Source organism: Mustelus asterias, chromosome 1, assembly GCF_964213995.1.
Source record: "Mustelus asterias chromosome 1, sMusAst1.hap1.1, whole genome shotgun sequence".
Lineage (NCBI taxonomy): Eukaryota > Metazoa > Chordata > Chondrichthyes > Carcharhiniformes > Triakidae > Mustelus > Mustelus asterias.
This window is the reverse complement of record NC_135801.1, coordinates 188756552-188776588: the sequence shown is the minus strand read 5'-3', so window position 1 is coordinate 188776588 and position 20037 is coordinate 188756552. Positions and strand designations below refer to the sequence as shown.

Here is a 20037-nt window from a genome sequence, read left to right as displayed (position 1 = left end):
TCCCAATTGCCTGCATTTGGCCCATTCCCCTCAATACCCATCTTACCCATGTAACAGTCTAAATGCTTTTTAAAAGACAAAATTGTACTCGCCTCTAATACTGCTTCTGGCAGCTTGTTCCAGACACTCACCACCCTCTGTGTGAACAAATTGCCCCTCTGGACCCTTTTGTATCTCTCCCCTCTCACCTTAAACCTATATCCTCTAGTTTTAGACTCCCCTACCTTTGGGAAAAGATATTGACTATCTAGCTGATCTGTGCCCCTCATTATTTTATAGACCTCTATAAGGTCACCCCTCAGCCTCCTACGCTCCAGAGAAAAAAGTCCCAGTCTATCCAGCCTCTCCTTATAACTCAAACCTCTCTTTGACTTGGCTGGAATTCTTTGGCCGTTCAGGCCAGCAGGAATCTGGTCCCACTGCAGTGAACGGAGATTGGGCTGAGCGCCAAATCCTCTGTCCTCGCTTGTAGCGGTGGCAGCGCCTGAATTGCTGAAGAATTCTGGCCTTGGTAGCTTGATGGGTGGCACTTATAGCAGAACCTAACTCTCAAGGATTGTCCTCTTTAGCCAACAGCAATGGCGCACCTTGTGAAGCCGAAAAGGATTTGTCCGCTGTGTGTCCCTAATTTTTGATGCCAATGGGAAGATGTTAGAAAAAGAAAATTCCAGACTAACTTAATTAACAGAATTTAAATTCTCCAGCTGTTGTGCTGGGATTTGAACGTAACCTCCCAATCATTCCATTTGAATTACTAATTCAGTATGATACCATATCCCAAAGATTGGAGGGGAGGCAATGGCCTCGCGGTATTATCATGAGACTATTAATCCAGAAACTCAGCTCATGTTCTGGGGACCCGGGTTCAAATCCTGCCCCGACAGATGGTGGAATTTGAATTCAATAAAAAATATCTGGAATTAGGACGCTACTGATGAGCATGAAACCATTGCCGATTTTCGGAAAAACCCAATCTGATGTCTTGGTGGCAGGGGCAGCATGGTAGCAGAGTGGTTAGCACTGCTGCCTCACAGTGCCAGGGACCCGGGTCAGATTCCTGGCTCGGGTCACTGTCTGTGTGGAGTTCACACATTCTTCCCGTGTCTGCGTGGGTTCCCTTTGGGTGCTCTGGTTTCATCCCACAGTCTGAAAGATGTGCTGGTTTGGTGTATTGGCCATGCTAAATTATTCCTTAGTGTAACCGAACAGGGGGCGGAGTGTGACGACTGCGGGATTTTCACAGTAACTTCATTGCAGTGTTAATGTAAGCCTACTCGCAATAAATAAACTTAGGGTGGGATTTTATGGCCTCACTCATCCCGAAACCGTAAAATCCCGCCCGAGGTCAACGGACCATCTCATTGTCCGCCCCTTGCCTACTCCAATTCCCATGGCGGGCAGGATGGTAAAATTTTAGCCTTAATGTCCTTTAGGGAAGGAAATCTGCCACTTTACCTAGTCTGGCCTCCATTATTCCAGAGCCACAGCAAGGTGGTTGACTCCTAACTGCCCTCTGGACAAGGACAACTAGGGATGGACAATAAATGCTGGCCAGCTAGTGATGCTTGTATCCCACAAATGAATAAAAAAAGGTGGTCACTTTTGTCTATCTCATGATGCTGTAATTAGCTACCCTGAGTGGTAAGCAGTAATCCGATGTGTAAATATTGCATAGACAAGTAATTTCTTTCCACTGATATGAAAGCCTTTCATGAGAAGATTAGGGATTCGGATTTGACTCCGCTTCTGTCACTTACCAGCAGATTTACAGTGCAACTCATGCTGTGGGCCTGGTTCTCATCATTCATGACAGTCCTGTAGTCTAGTAGCCTTTCCAACAGGCCGGTTACCAGGGCAACAAACACTTCACCTTGCTTGTCCAAGTAGTGATGTTTTCTGCAGTGTTTCAACAGGCTGAATTCATATTGGGAAAAAAAAGAGAAGTATGATAAATTGTCGGGTTTTCCCAGGATTTGGAACATAACTTGCTCAGGCACTGCACTTGCCTACCCGTGTCGGATATGTGGGAGGGAAGCGTGGGTCACTGGATGAGATTCAGAACCTGTTGCTTATCAATGAGGTCACATAGCTGAGGTGCTCCAACACTTATTTCTTTCCAGCGCTGTTTGTAAGCACAATAACACTCATTGGATGGGATTTTCCAGTCGCACGCGCCCCGAAACCAGAAAATCCTGCCGAAGGTCAACGGACCATTCCATTTTGATTTGATTTGATTTATTATTGTCACATGTATTAACATACAGTGAAAAGTATTGTTTCTTGCGCGCTATACAGACAAAACATACCGTTCATAGAGAAGGAAACAAGAGAGTGCAGAATGTAGTGTTACAGTCAAAGCTAGGGTGTAGAGAAAGATCAACTTAATGTGAGTTAGGCCCATTCAAAAGTCTGACAGCAGCAGGGAAGAAGCTATTCTTGAGTCGGTTGGTACGTGACCTCAGACTTTTGTATCTTTTTCCCAAAGGAAGAAGATGGAAGAGAGAATGTCCGGGGTGGGTAGGGTCCTTAATGATGCTGGCTGCTTTGCCGAGGTAGCAGGAAGTGTAGACAGATGGATGGGAGGCTGGTTTGCATGATGGATTGGGCTACATTCACCACCTTTGGTAGCTCCTTGCGGTCTTGGGCAGAGCAGGAGCCATACCAAGCTGTGATATAACCAGAAAGAATGCTTTCTATGGTGCATCTGTAAAAGTTGGTGAGAGTCGTAGCTGACATGCCAAATTTCCTTAGTCTTCTGAGAAAAACGTTGGTGGGCTTTCTTAACTATAGTGTTGGCATGGGGAGACCAGGACAGGTTGTTGGTGACCTGGACACCTCAAAACGTGAAGCTCTCGACCCTTACTTCTTCGTCCCCATTGATGTAGACAGGGGCATTCCGTGGTCCACCCTCGCCTGCTCCAATTCCCATGGTGGGCGGAACGGGACGGTTCGCCCCTATGTGCTGAGTTTTGCCAACAAGGAACGGGAAAATTCACCCCGTCGTCTCTTTGCAAAAACATATTCCCCACAAATTGTTTTCCCATTTCTATCTTTGGCACTTGACACTCACGGGTCCAGTTATTGTTGGTTTCAAAAAAGAAGAGATTTGCATTTATGTAATCCAATACTTTAAATTCGACCAGACTAGAATACAAAACTGGGGATGTACTGCTGAGGCTTAATAAGGCTCTGGTCATGCCAAATTTGGAATATTGTGAGCAATTTTGGCCTCCGTATCTAAGGAAGGATGTGCTGGCCTTGGAGAGGCAAGATTTTTACACAGAGGGTGGTAAGTGCCTGGAATGCGCTGCCAGAGAAGGTGGTAGAAGCAGATACAATAGCAACCTTTGAAAGGAATCTTGATAGATACATGAATACTCAGCTAATGTTGTGGGAACCTGGGTTTGAATCCTGCCACAGCAGGTGGTGGAATTTGAATTCAATAAAAAATATCTGGAATTAAGAATCTACTCATGACCGTGAAACTGCAATAAGTCTTGGGAATCAGAAGTTCCTTCACCAAAATCTCTTTATTTATTTACAAACTCTAACAGCAGTACACGGAGTTAGCAGTCAACCTCCGAAGGTGTCAGAGACACTGACAGTCCTGGCTCCCTGACTCCCTGATTGGCCCATCAATTGGATCCTTAATCAGCGAGTTCATATTCTAATAGGCCAACCTCAAAGGCCTGATTGAAGTCATTGCAGAAACCATTGTTGATTGTCGGAAAAGGAACCCCATCTGATTCACTAATGTCCTTTAGGGAAGGAAATCTGCCGTCCTTACCTGGTCTGGCCTACATGTGATTCCAGAGCCACAGCAACGTGGTTGACTCTCAACTGTCCTCCAAAGCCAACTAGGGATGAACAATAAATGTTGGCCAGCCAATGACGCCCATGACCCATGAATGAATAAAAAATAAGCAGGGATAGAAGGGTATGGACCACATAGAAGCAAAAGGTCTTTAGATTTAGAAAGGCGTCATGTGTCTGAGCAGGCTTGGTGGGCTGAAGGGCTTGTTCCTGTGCTGTACTGTTCTTTATTATGTTTGTAATGATGGAAATGTAGCCATCAATATGTGCACAGCAAGCTCCCACACCAACAACATTCATGGATAATCTGTTTTTGTGGTGTGAATTGAGGGATAAGTATTGGTCAGAACTCCGGGGATAACCCCATGAGTTCTGCTCTTCAAAATATTGCCTTGGGTACTCTAACATCTACTGAAGCCAGCTGGGCCACAATGTTTTTCTCACAAGACAGGATTCCCTCAATTCAGCATCTCACCTCGAATACACCAACTCTGTAAGTGCAACAAGAATGCCCTGAAGTTTTGCTAGGGCCACTTGTTAGGGCGGCATGGTGGCACTCCTGCCTCACAGCGCCAGGGACCCAGGTTAAATTCCAGCCTCAGGTGACTGCCTATGCAGAGTCTGCACGTTCTCCCCGTGTCTGAGTGGGTTTCCTCTGGGTGCTTCGGTTTCCTTCCATAATCCAAAGATGTGCAGGTTAGTTGGATTGACCATCTAAACATTGCCCAGGGTAAATAGGTGGGGTTACAGGATAGGGCTTGGGTGGGATTGTTGTCGGTGCAGGCTCAATGGGCCGAATGGCCTTTTACTGCACTATAGGGATTCTATGATTAGTAAGAGGGATCTGCTGAGAGTCACTGGGGCCCTTTTTTCTGACCTCCTGCCACATCGAGCTGAGGACACCTTCCCGGCATAGTTCTCCCGCTCCCACTCGTCTGTTGCCTGGGTCGCTCATGACCCTCGGTCACTGGTCAATGCGTTGCCAGCAGACACCACTTAATCCCTCCATGGCCTTTTAAGTGCCTGAATGGCTCTTAAGACAGAAAGCCTTCCCTAAAGGAGGCAACGTGAGGCTCTCGCCAGCTCTTTAGCCAAGGGATGAGCAACCATCATCTGAATTATATTCTCCAGATTGCTTTTTAAACCAGGAAAACTTTGGTGGAAGCTTAAGACATAAGTGTGAGAACATTACCCAATCCACGGCAATGGATTTCCTTGTCCCTTTTCCTAATATTGAGTGTAACTCTTAACGATGCCCTTGCTATAGAAACAGTACGTGAAGGTTTACCAGGCTGATTCCTGGGATGTCAGGTCTGTCTCATGAGGAGAGTCTATATCAATTAGGATTATATTCACTGGAGTTTTAAAGAATGAGAGGGGATCTTTCGAATCTTATAAAACTAACAGGGTTAGACAGGGTAGATTCAGAAAGAATGTTCCCAATGGTGGGGAGTCCAGAACTGGGGGGGGGAGGGGTCATGGTTTGAGGATAAGGGGTAAACCTTTCAGAACTGAGGTGGGGAGAAATTTCTTCACCCAGAGGGTGGTGAATGCATGGAATTCACTACCACAGAAAGTAGTTGAGAGGAAAACATTGTGTGATTTCAAGAAGAAATTGGATATAGCTCTTGGAGCTAAAGGGACCAAGGGACATGGGGGCCAAAAGATAAAATGCTGGAAAATCTCAGCAGGTCTGGCAGCATCTGTAAGGAGGGAAAAGAGCTGACGTTTCGAGTCCAGATAACCCTTTGTCAAATCTAAGGACCATTTAATTTATATCAGGGACATGGGGGGGAGGGGGGATCAGGATATTGAATTCCATGATCAGCCATGACCAAAATGAATGGCAGAGCAGGCTCGAAGGGCCGAATGGCCTACTCCTTCTTCTCGTTACTCTGTTCCTATGTTTCTATATCTGAAGCATTTGGAAAACCCCAATGACCCCTGTCCATGGGATTTCCACCACAGCAACAGCGGTGTGCATTCAATCAGTCACAGTTAGTACAGTCCCCAGGTTCTTCACAAGGGCATCATCAGGCAAAACTTGTCGCTGAGCCACAGAAAGAAACATTAGGGCCGGTGGCCACAGGTTTGGTCGGACAGGTAGGTTTTAAGGGCCGGATTGAAAGGAGGATAGAAAGGAGGCAGAGAAACTTAAGGAGGGAGTTCCAAAGTTTAGTAATTGGGCAGATGTACACACAGCCACCAGTTGTGGTGCAATGGAATGTGAGGACGCACGAGGGGCCAGGGCTGGGGGAATGCCCAGAGGGTCGTTTGGGCTGAGGGCGGCTACAGACTTACAAAGATAGTGAGTGGCCAGGGCCATGGAGGGATTTGAACTTAAGGAGACGGATTTTAGCATTGCAGAACTCATTGATCTCTCTCCCCTCTCCACAGAGATGACTGACCTGGCTGTGTTTGCAGCAATTTCTGCTTTTCAAATGCGTTGACTCACGTAGGACATCTAGTGCCCGGCTGTGATGATATCTGTGTTCCTTTTGTAAAGGAGAAGCGTGCCTTGCAACACTGTAGCATGGGATTTTCAGCTAAACTATGTGGCCGAGCACATTGTGTACTTGTGTCTCATTTCTCTTCTACTCCAACACAAATGATAACCGATTGGGTTGATTCTCACAGCTCGGAATGAGGCCATTGTGACTGAGCGATTCAATTAGTCCACTTCGCCTGCTCCTTCACCATAATCTGGCAAATTACTCCTTTTCAAGTATTTATCCAATTACGTTTGAAGGTTCCTGTTAAATTTGCTTCCACCATTCTCTCAGACAGTTCATTCCAAATTAGATCTGCATCGATGCAGACTCGATGAGCCAAATGGCCTCCTTCTGCACTGCAGGGATTTTATGATTCTTTAACAACTCACTGCACAAAAATATATCTTTCCTCATTTGTTCTCACTGGGTCTTTTGCCATTGTATTAAATTTATGGCTGATATTCCCGCCAATGGAAATTATTTTTCCCCCTCCACTCTTCCAAAACTCTTCATGTTTTCCAACACCTCTATTAATTGTCTCCTTAACCTTACCTGTTTAACAGAGAATTTAGGAGCATTGGAACATAGGAATTAGGAATGAGAATAGGCAATTCAGCCTTTCGGACCCGCTCCACCATTCTATATGATCACGACTAGTTTCCATCTCATCCTAACTCCACTTCCTTGCCTTTCCCCCATAGCCCTTTATCCCGCTTTTGATCAAATGTTTATCTATCTTTCTTGAATCCATTGATTGATTCCGCATCCACTGCACTCTGGGGCAGTGAGTTCCATAGATTCACAACCCTCTGTGAGGAGTAGTTTCTTCTTATCTTTATCTTGAAGCTCCCCCCTCTTACTCTACAACTATGACCTCTTGTCCTCAACTTGTCCTAGAAGGGAGAACATTTTGTTAACATTTACTTTATCAGTTCTGTTGAGTATTTTATATATCTCAATCAAATCCCCCTCATTCTTCTGTACTCCAGCGAGTAGAAGCCCAAGCTAATCAACCGAGCCTCATATGACAGCCTCCTCAAACTTGGAGTCAATCTAGTGAACCTCTTCTGAACCGCTTCCAGTGCCACCATATCCTTCCTCAAAGAAGGTGACCAAAACTGAACACAGTACTCCAAGTGTGGTCTCACCAATGCCTTATACAATTGTAACAATACTTCTCTACTTTTACACTTAGACCCTTTGCAATAAATGCCAAGATTCCATTTGCCTTCCTTATAACATTCTGCACCTGCATACCCACTTTCTCAGACACATGCACAAGGACACCCAGATCCCTCTGTACAGGCACCTTTTGAATCTGTTTCCCATTTAAATAATAATTTGCTCTTTTATTTTTCCAGCCAAAATGGATAGCCTCGCATTTATCCACATTAAACTCCATCTGCCAGATTCTGGCCCATTTCCCTAGCCTGTCAATATCCATTTGTAAACTTTCTGGGTGGAATTCTCCCAAAAAAGTTCTAAGTGCTGAATTTGCGTGAAAACTGGAGTAAAGTCCACTGCTTTGTTCAGTGGGATTTTCAAAATGAATCTTTCACACTCTGTGCTTCATAGACACTCCTAGCGTGAATCACGCTGGAAAGCTGGGGTTGAGGCCTACTCCTGCTGGAGAGGCCGGCAGTATAGCACTGAGCGGACCACTGTGCATGCACTGATTTGTCATAGTGGAGACTGGTACATGTGCAGTGGCCCCGTACTGCCGGCCTCCCAATCGTTGGCCAGTCCCACAACCCCGCATTGCTGCCCCTCCGATCCTCCCATTCTCCCCATCGCTGGCCTCCTGGATGTTTCCGGGTCCACCTCAATTTCCACACCCCCCCCAGCAATCCCAAGCTCCCCAGCCCCCTGCAGCCCCAAAACCACTTCCCGACCCCCAGCAGGCTGACAACCCCATCTTGATGTCCAGCCCCGATCGCTGGCCTCCCTCCCTCTGCCACTGGTCCAAAGTACAGAGTGGCAGTGGGACCCCCGACCCCTGCCGATCGCTCCCCCCCTCCCATAGGACCAGCCCCTGATAGACCCTGTTCCCTATGGCCCCACCCCCTTGGCATTGCCTGATGCCTGATAGTGGGGAGCTGTTGTAAACCCAGCTGCAGTGAAACACTCCTTGCTGAGGGGGGTGGATTTGAGGGGGGCTGGGGGTCGGAGACTTTGGTCCCGGGCCCGCCAATTATATTTAAATGATCATTTCAATAATTTATTCAGCTCCGCGCTGGAAATCGGGTAGCCGGAGACGTGCTGAAGCCGTGGCGCCCAGCAGGAAACCCGCTACACGGCCTCTGCTTATGTCTCCTGGCCCGCTGCATTTCCCTGGCAACACGGCGGGGCTAGGTGAACCACCCCCTTTTTCTTCCTCTTTATATACTTACAGAAACTTCTGGTGTCAGTGTTCATGTTTTCAACTAGCTTCCTTTCATCGTCCATTTTAGCATTTTGATATTATATTTAGTCACCTTTTGTTGGTGTTTGAATTTCTCCCAATCCTCCACGCTGCCACTAACTTTTGCAGTATTTTATTCCCTCGTTTTTGCCCTTACCTTATCCTTGATTTTTCACCCTTTTGAAATTCCTCTTCCTCTCAGCTGATTAGTTGAGATGTCTATAATATCTCCCTAAACAATTGCCAATGTTCTTTTACCGTCCTTCCCTTTAATACTCTTGCCTAGTCCACTTGGGCCAACACTTTCCTGAGACCTTTATAATTACCCTTGTTCAATGTGATTCTATCCTCTCACTTCCAATCTGAATTTGAAATTCTATCATGCTGTGATCACTTTTTACTTAACTACAAGGCCATTAATCAATCCTTCCTCATTCGATAATAGCAGGTCTAAAGTAGCTAGGTCTCTGGTTGGCTCCGTATCATGCTGTTCTAAGAATCAGTCCCTTATACACTCTCTGAACCCATCCTCAAGGCTACCCTTGCCAAGTTGGTTAATCTAGTCAATCTGCATAATTACCGTTATGTCCTTTTCACAAGCCCTCCTCATTTCCTGATTTATACTATGCCCTTCATCGACAGTACTGGTTAGAGGTTTATAAAATGATGAAGGGGATAGATAGAGTGAACGTTCAAAGACTATTTCCTCGGGTGGATGGAGCTATTACAAGGGGGCATAACTATAGGGTTCATGGTGGGAGATATAGGAAGGATATCAGAGGTAGGTTCTTTACGCAGAGAGTGGTTGGGGTGTGGAATGGACTGCCTGCAGTGATAGTGGAGTCAGACACTTTAGGAACATTTAAGGGGTTATTGGATAGGCACATGGAGCACACCAGGATGATAGGGAGTGGGATAGCTTGATCTTGGTTTCAAATAAAGCTCGGCACAACATCGTGGGCCGAAGGGCCTGTTTTGTGCTGTACTGTTCTATGTTCTATGTACTGTCCGGGGGCCTATAAATTACTTCCAGCAATGTGTTTCTTTCCTTGAACTTATTTAAATTTTTTGTAAAGTTTATTTATTAGTGTCACAAGTAGGTTTACATTAACACCGCAGTGAAGTTACTGTGAAAATCCCCTAGTCGCCTCACTCTGTGGCGCCTGATCAGGTACACTGAGAGAGAATTTAGTATGGCCAATGCACCTAACCAGCACGTCTTTTTTGGACTGTGGGAGGAAACTGAAGCATCCGGAGGAAACCCACGCAGACACGGGGAAAACGTGCAGACTCTGCACAGACAGTGACCCAACGCAGGAATCGAACCCGGGTCCCTGGTGCTGTGAGGCAGCAGTGCTAACTACTGTGCCACCATGCCACCCCTATTTCTACCCAGACTGACTCAACAATTTGATCCCCAGTGCCAATATCATTTCTGAATACAACCTTGATGTCATCCTTAACCAATAGAGCAACTCCATCTCCTACTCTCTTGCCGTGTGTCCTTCAGAATACTGAATATCCTTGGACATTTAACTCCCAGTCCTGATTCTCTTGTAACCACGTTTCTGTAATCCCCACCAGGTCATACCCATTTGCCACTATTTGTGCTGTCAGCTCATCAACTTTGCTTCAAATACAGCGCCCATTTAGTTATAAGGCCTATAAATAAGTCTTACTGAACAATCCCAGCTCCTCTCATTTTAAAATGTTTTTGTTCATTATTGTTTGATGGGATGTGGGCATCGCATTCGTTGTCCATTCATAATTGCCCTTGAACAGAGGGTCTTGCCAAGGCCATTTCAGAGGGGCACATTGCTGTGGCCCTGGAGTCACATGTAGGCCAAACCAGGCAGGGACGGCAGATTTTCTTCCCTAAAGGACATGAGTGAACCAGGTGGATTTGCACAACAATCATTGTTAGTTTCATAGCCACCATTACTGAGACTAGCTTTCAATTCCAGATTTAGTCATTGAATTTAATTCCACCAGCTGCCATGGTGGGATTTGAACCCATAAAACCTAAGAAATAGGAACAGGAGTAGGCCATTCAGCCCTTCAAGCCTGCTCCACCATTTACTCAGATCATGGCTGATCTAACATTCACTAAGTTCACTTTCCTGCCTTCTCTCCGTAACTCTTAATTTCCTCACTGATTAAATACTTATCGATCTCAGCTTTGAAACATTCAAGGACTCGGTCTTCACAGCTTCCTGGGGTAAAGAATGTCAAAGATTCACCACTCTTTCAGAGGAGAAATTATTCCTCAACTCCATTTTAAATGAGCACTCCCTTATTCTGCGACTATGCCCTCTGGTTCTTCACTTTCACATGAGTGGAAACACTTCCCAACATTTACCTTGTCTAACGCCACAGGAATTTTACATGTTTTAATTGTATTTCCTCTTATGCTTCTGAACTCCAAGGAGCACACACCACTCAAAGGTCCACCTGGCTCCCTTCAGCTTTTATTTCTTATGTTCTTAAGCATTTCTTGAGCCAATTTGTGTCGTGTAAGGCAAAGCTGACAAATGCTAATGTCTGCCGAAGGCTTGAAAGTTGCGTTCGATATCATTACAAGCAAGTCTCAGGTCGGGCTCCATTGTACATTGCGACAAGGGAATCAGGCGTTGTAACAGGGTCTTGCATGAGTTATTAATCTCTCACTACACAAGAATGTTAATGACCAGAGTGGCAGAAAGGCTAGCCGTACACAAAATCGCGCAGTGCTGTTGATACTGGACAGCAAATTGGAAAATGATTTGTGAATATATGCGCTCTAAAGAGACAGGCAACAGGAAGCCAGAAAACGCCTCAGCCAATCCATTATAGAGGCTGAAAGAATTGAGCCCACCTGTTTGTAAGTCACTCCAATGCTTTCAACCCCTCTAGCTCTCAACCTCCAGAGTTCCTTTCTCTGTTGATCCTTTTGTGCTCTGTTTTTAAGCTCTTTTCTAACCTACTAGTTAGTGCCCTGAGCATTCTATTCCATCTACTTTTGTCAAAGTTTAAACAAAACTTTTTTAGAACATAGAACATAGAACAGTACAGCACAGGACAGGCCCTTCGGCCCACGATGTTGTGCCGAGCTTTATCTTTTTAGGTGAACATCAGCCTAATTCAGGTCAGTTTGTGAGTTCCTGCTCTGCATTTCTCCTCTTCCAGTGACTGATGCATGAGGACACCAAGGTCACATTGAGTATCCACCTCTCCCAATTTACACCCATTCAGGTAATAATCTGTCTTCCTATTATTGCTACCAAAGTGAATCACCTCACATTTGAAAGTAAGCGCGCAGGTAGAGCAGGCAGTAAAGAGTGGCCAAAAATAGTGGAGAAACAAGTGATTGGGAAAAATTTAAGAAACAACAAAGAGAGACTAAGAAAGCGATAAAGAAAGGAAGGATAGACTATGAAGCTAGGCTAGCAATTAATATAAAAAATGATAGTAAAAGTTTTTATAAATATATAAAAAGGAATAGAGTGGCTAGAGTGAATGTTGGACCCTTGGAGGACAAGAGGGGGGAGTTAATAGTGGGAAATGAGGATATGGCTGAGTCTTTAAATAAGTTTTTTGTGTCGGTCTTCACGGTGGAGGACACAAATAGTATGCCAAATATTAACGATAGAGGGTTGGCAGCAGGAGAAATACTTAATACGATTAATGTTACCAGAGAGGCAGTGCTGGGTAGACTAATGGGACTGAAGGTGGACAAGTCCCCGGGTCCGGATGGAATGCATCCCAGCGTATTGAAAGAAATGTCAGAGGTAATAGTGGATGCGTTAGTGATTATTTATCAAAACTCGTTGCATTCTGCGGTAGTGCCGGTTGATTGGAAAACGGCTAATGTTACGCCGCTGTTTAAAAAAGGAAGGAGACAAAAGGCGGGTAACTATAGGCCGGTCAGCTTAACGTCTGTAGTAGGGAAAATGCTGGAATCCATTATTAAAGAGGAGATAGCAGGGCATCTGGATAGAAATGGTTCGATCAATCAGACGCAGCATGGATTCATGAGGGGAAAGTCGTGCTTGACGAACATGTTGGATTTTTATGAAGATGTGACTAGGGCGGTTGATGGAGGAGAACCGGTGGATGCAGTGTTTTTGGATTTCCAAAAGGCGTTTGATAAGGTGCCCCATAAAAGGCTGCTGAAGAAGATTAGGGCACACGGAGTTGGGGGTAGTGTGTTAAAGTGGATTGGGGACTGGCTATCCGACAGGAAGCAAAGAGTCGGAATAAATGGGTGTTTTTCCGGTTGGAGGAAGGTAACTAGTGGCGTGCCGCAGGGATCGGTACTCGGGCCGCAACTGTTTACCATTTATATAGATGATCTGGAGGAGGGGACGGAGTGCAGGGTAACGAAGTTTGCAGACGACACAAAGATAAGTGGAAAAGTGAATCGTGTGGAGGACGGAGAAGATCTGCAGAGAGATTTGGACAGGCTGAGTGAGTGGGCGAGGATATGGCAAATGGAGTATAACGTTGAGAAATGCGAGGTTATACACTTTGGAGGAAATAATAACAAATGGGATTACTATCTCAATGGAAACAAATTAAAACATGCTACCGTGCAAAGGGACCTGGGGGTCCTTGTGCATGAGACGCAAAAGCCCAGTCTGCAGGTACAACAGGTGATCAAGAAGGCAAATGGGATGTTGGCCTATATTGCGAGGGGGATAGAATATAAAAGCAGGGATGTCTTGATGCACCTGTACAGGGCATTGGTGAGGCCGCAGCTGGAATACTGTGTGCAGTATTGGTCCCCTTATATGAGGAAGGATATATTGGCATTGGAGGGAGTGCAGAGAAGGTTCACCAGGTTGATACCGGAGATGAGGGGTTTGGATTATGAGGAGAGGCTGAGGAGATTGGGCTTGTACTCGTTGGAGTTTAGAAGGATGAGGGGGGATCTTATGGAGACTTATAAGATAATGCGGGGGCTGGATAGGGTGGAGGCGGAGAGATTCTTTCCACTTAGTAAGGAAGTTAAAACTAGAGGACACAGCCTCAAAATAAAGGGGGGTCGGTTTAAGACAGAGTTGAGGAGGAACTTCTTCTCCCAGAGGGTGGTGAATCTCTGGAATTCTCTGCCCACTGAGGTGGTGGAGGCTACCTCGCTGAATATGTTTAAAGCGCGGATGGATGGATTCCTGATCGGTAAGGGAATTAAGGGTTATGGGGATCAGGCGGGTAAGTGGTACTGATCCACGTCAGATCAGCCATGATCTTATTGAATGGCGGGGCAGGCTCGAGGGGCTAGATGGCCTACTCCTGCTCCTATTTCTTATGTTCTTATGTTCTTATGTATGTATGGGTGTGAACTGAGAGAGGTGGATACTCAACAAGACCTTGGTATCCTCGTGCATCAGTCACTGAAAGTAAATGTGCAGATACAGCAGGCAGTAAAGAAGGCAAATGGTATGTTGGCCTTCGTAGTGAGAGGACTTGAGTACAGGGATAGGGATGTTTTGCTGCAATTGTGTAGAGCGTTGGTGAGGCCACACCTGGAGTATTGTGTGCAGCTTCGGTGTCCTTACCTTAGGAAGGATGTCCTTGCTATACATAGAGGAAGTACAGTGAAGGTTTACCAGGCTGATTCCTGGGATGGCAGGTATTATGAAGAGAGACTAAGTCGGTTAGGATTATATTCACTGGAGTTTAGAAGAGTGCGAGGGGATCTCATAGAAATTTATGAAATTCTAACAGGATTAGACAGGGTAGATTCAGAAAGGATGTTCCCGATGGTGGGGGAGTCCAGAATTTGAGAAGAAGGGGTAAATCTTTTAGGATTGAGGTGAGGAGAAATTTCTTCACCCAGAGGGTGGTTAATGTGTGGAATTCACTACCACAAAGTGTAGTTGAGGACAAAACATTGTCTGATTTCAAGAAGAAATTGGATATTGCTCTTGGGGCTAAAGGGATCGGGGGGGGGACAGGGGGTGGGGGGGGGGGGCGGGGGGGGGGGGGCGGATCAGGATATTGATTTCGATGATCAGCCATGATCAAAATGAATGACGGAGCAGGCTCAAAGGGCTGAATGGCCTACTCCTGCTTCTATGTTTCTTCTCCTCTTCCAATATTGCAGTGTTGCATTTGACTGCCTTGGGGGAGTGAGGGGGGAGGGTCAGATAAAAGGGGAAGGGGGGGGTGGCGAAAAGGGGTGGTTGTCTAGGACCAGAACGCACAGGGCAGTATTTTCCGATCTCGTTCGCCCCAACGTTGCTGCCAGTGAAAACAGAGAATTTGGCGCTCAGCCAAATCTCCATTCATGGCAGCTGGATCGGAGAATCCCAGCCACGGACGAGATCGGAAAATCCCAGCCACGGAGGAGATTGGAGAATCCCAGCCACAGACGAGATCGGAGAATCCCAGCCACGGACGAGATCAGAGTATCCGGTCCACAGTCTCAGAATGAGAAAGATGTAATTTAGGACTGAGACGAGGAGGAATTTCTTCACTCAGAGTGCAGTGAATCTTTGGAATTCTGTAGTCTAGAGAACTGAGAAGCCTCTGTGATTGAAATGTCCAAGAGAGAGACTAATAGATTTCCAGATATTAAAGGCATCAAGGGGTATGGGGATCAGGCGGGAAAACAGTGTTGAGACAGAAGATTATTCACAATTTAGTTGAATGGAGGAGCAGGTATGAGAGGCCGAATGACCTATTCCTCCTCCTATAGATATATAGGCATCATCGACTTCAGGAAGCGTAGTGGAGGACATGCCCCTTGAGAACACATCACTGCGGATGAAGTAGAAAGGGTCGAGAGCTTCAAGTTCTCAGGTGTCCAGGTCACCATCAACCTGTCCTGGTCCCCCCCATGCTGACACTGTAGTTAAGAAAGCTCACCAACGCCTCTACTTTCTCAGAAGACTAAGGAAGACTAAGGGCGGCACGTTAGCACAGTGGTCAGCACTGCTGCTTCACAGCTCCAGCGACCTGGGTTCGATTCCCGGCTTGGGTCACTGTCTGTGTGGAGTTTGCACATTCTCTTCGTGTCTGCGGTTTCCTCCGGGTGTTCCGGTTTCCTCCCACAGTCCAAAGATGTGCGGGTTAGATTGATTGGCCATGCTAAAGTTGCTCCTTAGTGTCCTGAGATGTTCAGCTTAGAGGAATTAGTGGGTAAATATGTAAGGATATGGGGGTAGGGGCTGGGTGGGATTGTGGTTGGTACAGACTCGATGGGCCAAATGGCCTCTTTCTGTACTGTAGGGTTTCTATGATTCTATGAAATTTGGCATGTCTGTTGCGACTCTCATCAACTTTTACAGATGCACCATAGAAAGCATTCTTTCTGGTTGTGTCATAGCTTGGTATGGCTCCTGCTCTGCCCAAGACTGCAAGAAATTATAAACGGTCATGAATGAAGCCCAGTCCATCACTCAAACCAGCCTCCCATCCATTGACTCTGTCTACACTTCCTGTTGCCTCGGAAATGCAGCCAGCATAATTAAGGACGCCATACATTCCGGACATTCTCTCTTCCACCTTCTTCCGTCAGGAACAAGATACAAAGTCTGAGGTCACGTGCCAACAGACTGAAGAACAGCTTCTTCTTTGCTGCTATCAGACTTTTGAATGGACCTACCTCGCATTAAGTTGATCTTTCTTTACACCCTAGCTATGACTGTAACCCTACATTCTGCACTCCTTTCCTTCTCTATGAACTTTGTCTGTATAGCACCCAAGAAACAATACTTTTCACTGCATGCTAATACATGCGAAAATAATAAACCAAATCAAATCAAATTTCCTATGCCTTTTCAGATGAGATGTCAAAGCAAGATTTTGGCCATATCTTCCCATACAGTTCTAGACCCTGTATTCCAGATGAGGTGTTTTGGATTTGGGAGGTTAGAGTTAAAGACAACTGAACAGATATCATGGGCGAGGGCTGTGCTCAAAATTCTAATGGGTACCAATGAGCTGGAACCTAATAATATACTGGATGAATAACAAGGGGTTTGAGGACTAAAGGTGAGAGAAGACAGAAAGTGGAGCAATTTTGGCAAGTGATATAGGCGATGTAAAGGAAATGTTTCCACTTGTGAGAACTGTCAAAAATGGGGACCATAATCATGAATAAATCCAATAATCAACTTAGGTGAATCTTTTTTATGATCTGGAGATGCCGGCGTTGGATTGGGGTGAACACAGTAAGAAGTCTCACAACACCACGTTAAAGTCCAACAGGTTTATTTGGTAGCAAATACCAGTTATGGTATTTGCAAGGCATGGTATGGTATTTGCTACGAAATAAACCTGTTGGACTTTAACCTGGTGTTGTGAGACTTCTTACTGAATCTTTTTTACCCAGAGAATGGTGAGAATGTGCAGTCATTCAGGTGAATTATATTTTAAGGGATAAGTGTAGGAGAATGAAAGGGCTAGAAGGATATATTCTTGAGACACTGACGCCGATAACTATACCAGCATTTGTTGCCCATCCCTAATTGCCCTGATGGCAAGTTGCCTTCTTGAACCACGGCGCAGGAACACTCACCATGCTGTTAGGGAGGGCATTCCAGGATTTTGATCCAGAGACAGTGAAGGAATGGTGATAGTCAGGACGATTGTGTTTTTTTTTATTCGTGGGACATGGGCATCACTGGCTGGCCAGCATTTATTGCCCATCCCTAGTTGCCCACTTCAGAGGGTAATTGAGAGTCAAACATCTGGTTGTGGCTCTAGAGTCACACATAGGCCAGGAAAGTAAAGGATGGCAGATTTCCTTCCCTAAAGGACACCAGATGGGTTTTTCCAACAATCGACAGTGGTTTTATGGTCATCAATAGATTCTTAATTCCAGATATTTTTTATTGGATTCAAATTCCACCAGCTGCCGTGGTGAGATTCGAACCCGGGTCCCCAGAGCATTAGCTGAGTTTCTGGATGAATAGTCGAGCGAGGCCATTGCCTCTCCCAGGGGGGTTGATATGGAAAGATGTAGTCAGGCAAAAGGTTCAAGCGGGGAACAAATACTGTCATAAAATGGCCCTTATTGAATGTTGTACATATTAGTTGATGCTATGTGATATAATACCCCTGCAGCTTTGCAAAGATCATTTTACAATTGTTGGCACCTAGTGAAATGTACTCTCCAGAATCCTGTACAAGCAGCACATTGCAAACACAAATTCATAAAGTGAAGATTCATGTAATTTTTATGCCTCTGTTCCCACGAATGGTAAATGGCTCCCAGCTTTTGTGAACTGGAGTTTGATGTTTTCTAAGCAGGAAGTCCCCCCAATGTCCAGGACACTGTTCCTCCCTCAACAGCACAAACACATTGATTGCTCTTTTTTATTTGCTGGCTGGAATTCTCCGGCCGTTCATGCTGGTGGGATTCTCCGGTCCCGCCGGCAGTGGACCCCTGCCTGCAGGTTTCCCGTGGGGTGATGTCAATATCAATTCCCACTGACAGCGGCAGGACCAGAGAATCCCGCTGCTAGCAAACAACGTCATGATGTGGAGATGCCGGCGTTGGACTGGGGTAAACACAGTAAGAAGTTTAACAACACCAGGTTAAAGTCCAACAGGTTTATTTGGTAGCAAAAGCCACACAAGCTTTCGAGGCTCTAAGCCCCTTCTTCAGGTGACCTGAAGAAGGGGCTTAGAGCCTCGAAAGCTTGTGTGGCTTTTGCTACCAAATAAACCTGTTGGACTTTAACCTGGTGTTGTTAAACTTCTTACTGAGCAAACAACGTGCCCACCTCCCGCCGGCAGGAAACACACGGCTGGAGGACTGGGAGAACCTCTCTTGCTGTGTCTTGCCAAGTTAATGGAGCTGTGGGCCGACTCACAGGGGTGGCATGGTGGCACAGTGGTTAGCACTGCTGCCTCATAATGCCAGGGACCCGGGTTCAATTCCTGGCTTGGGTCACTGTCTGTGTGGAGTCTGCACGTTCTCCCCGTGTCTGCGTGGGTTTCCTCCGGGTGCTCCAATTTCCTCCCACTGTCCGAAACACGTGCTGGTTAGGTGCATTGGCCATGCTAAATTCTCCCTCAGTGTACCCGAACAGGTGCCGGATTGTGGCGACTAGGGGATTTTCACAGTAACTTCATTGCAGTGTTAATGTAAGCCTACTTGTGACACTAATAAATAAACTTTAAACAGAGCAGGGAGTTCATTTGAAGGCAACTGACACCTTTATGAAGAAGATGTTTGAATTCTCATCCTTGATTCCATATGTCTCCACGGCTTCTCCCTGTCCGTATCGCCACATCTCCCTGAGTCTAACAATCCTCTGCAAACTCAGTGTTCCAATCCTGGCCTCTTGTTCAACCATTGGCGGCATTGCCTCAAGCTGCCTGGGCCCCGAGGCAATGGAACTCCCTCTCTAAACCTTTCCACCGCCCTCCCTTCCTTTATGGTGCTCCTTTGGAAAACAAAACCTCTTTGATCAAATCTAATGCAGCTCACTGTCAAACTTTGTTTAATAGTTCTCCTGTGCAGTGCCTTGGGACATTGTGATATATTAACAATGTTATATAAATGCAAATTGTTGTCGTTGTAGTTGAATGAACATACATTGAGAAGCAAATATACATAACTTCATCTTTTCAGGGAAATAGAGTTTCTCAAAGTTTGGGGGTGAGGGGGAATTCCCAATATAGAATTGTGGGCCTGGGTGGAATGGGTTTTCGGGGCCGAATCGTCTTTCCTACTCTGGGATTTCTTCTGCCAAAATAGTTTCAACTTGAGTTTACAAAACTCCAGCAAACAGCAATACGATAACAACCAGATAATCTGTGTTTACTGATGTTGACTGAAGGATAATTTTTTTTACATTTGTTCATGGGATGTGGGCACCTGTTGCCCATCCCTGAGGGCATATAAGAGTGATGCGCGATTAATTCACTCGAGAGGCTAGATCGTACTCGGGAAATAAAGGCTTTTATTAGCAACAAGAATAGAGCATACTGCTTAACAATACAATCCTAGACTGAAGGGTCACTGGGAAGTGCAGTGACCTTTATACCCCTATAGGAAGGCGGAGCCAACCGGAGTGTACCACAGAACAATACCAACAGGTGGAACACCCCAACCCTAACCCCAACAGCAAGAAGAGTAACATATGTACAAGTACCCATAGTGATAACCATCTATGGTTCAGTACCCATAGTGGTAACCATCTATGGTTCAGTACCCATAGTGGTAACCATCTATGGTTCACTACAAAGAGCCAACCACATTGCTGTGAATCTGGAGTCACATTCAGGCCAGACCAGGTAAGGACGGCAGATTTCCTTTCCTGAAGGAAATTACCTACATTGTCCACTATGACTCTCACCAACTTTTAGAGGTGCACCATAGAAAGCATTCTTTCT

The 20037-nt window shown here is 45.8% G+C and overlaps 1 protein-coding gene across 1 annotated transcript in view; it reads right to left on the bottom strand.

The window, feature by feature from the left end:
- Window positions 1-20037, bottom strand: part of LOC144500809 (dedicator of cytokinesis protein 2-like) — a 1379043-nt gene that overhangs the window by 213342 nt on the left and 1145664 nt on the right. The window contains exon 35 of the mRNA XM_078224279.1: window positions 1758-1914. Within this exon, the coding sequence (XP_078080405.1) occupies window positions 1758-1914 (157 nt within the window). The remainder of the gene's footprint in view (window positions 1-1757; window positions 1915-20037) is intronic.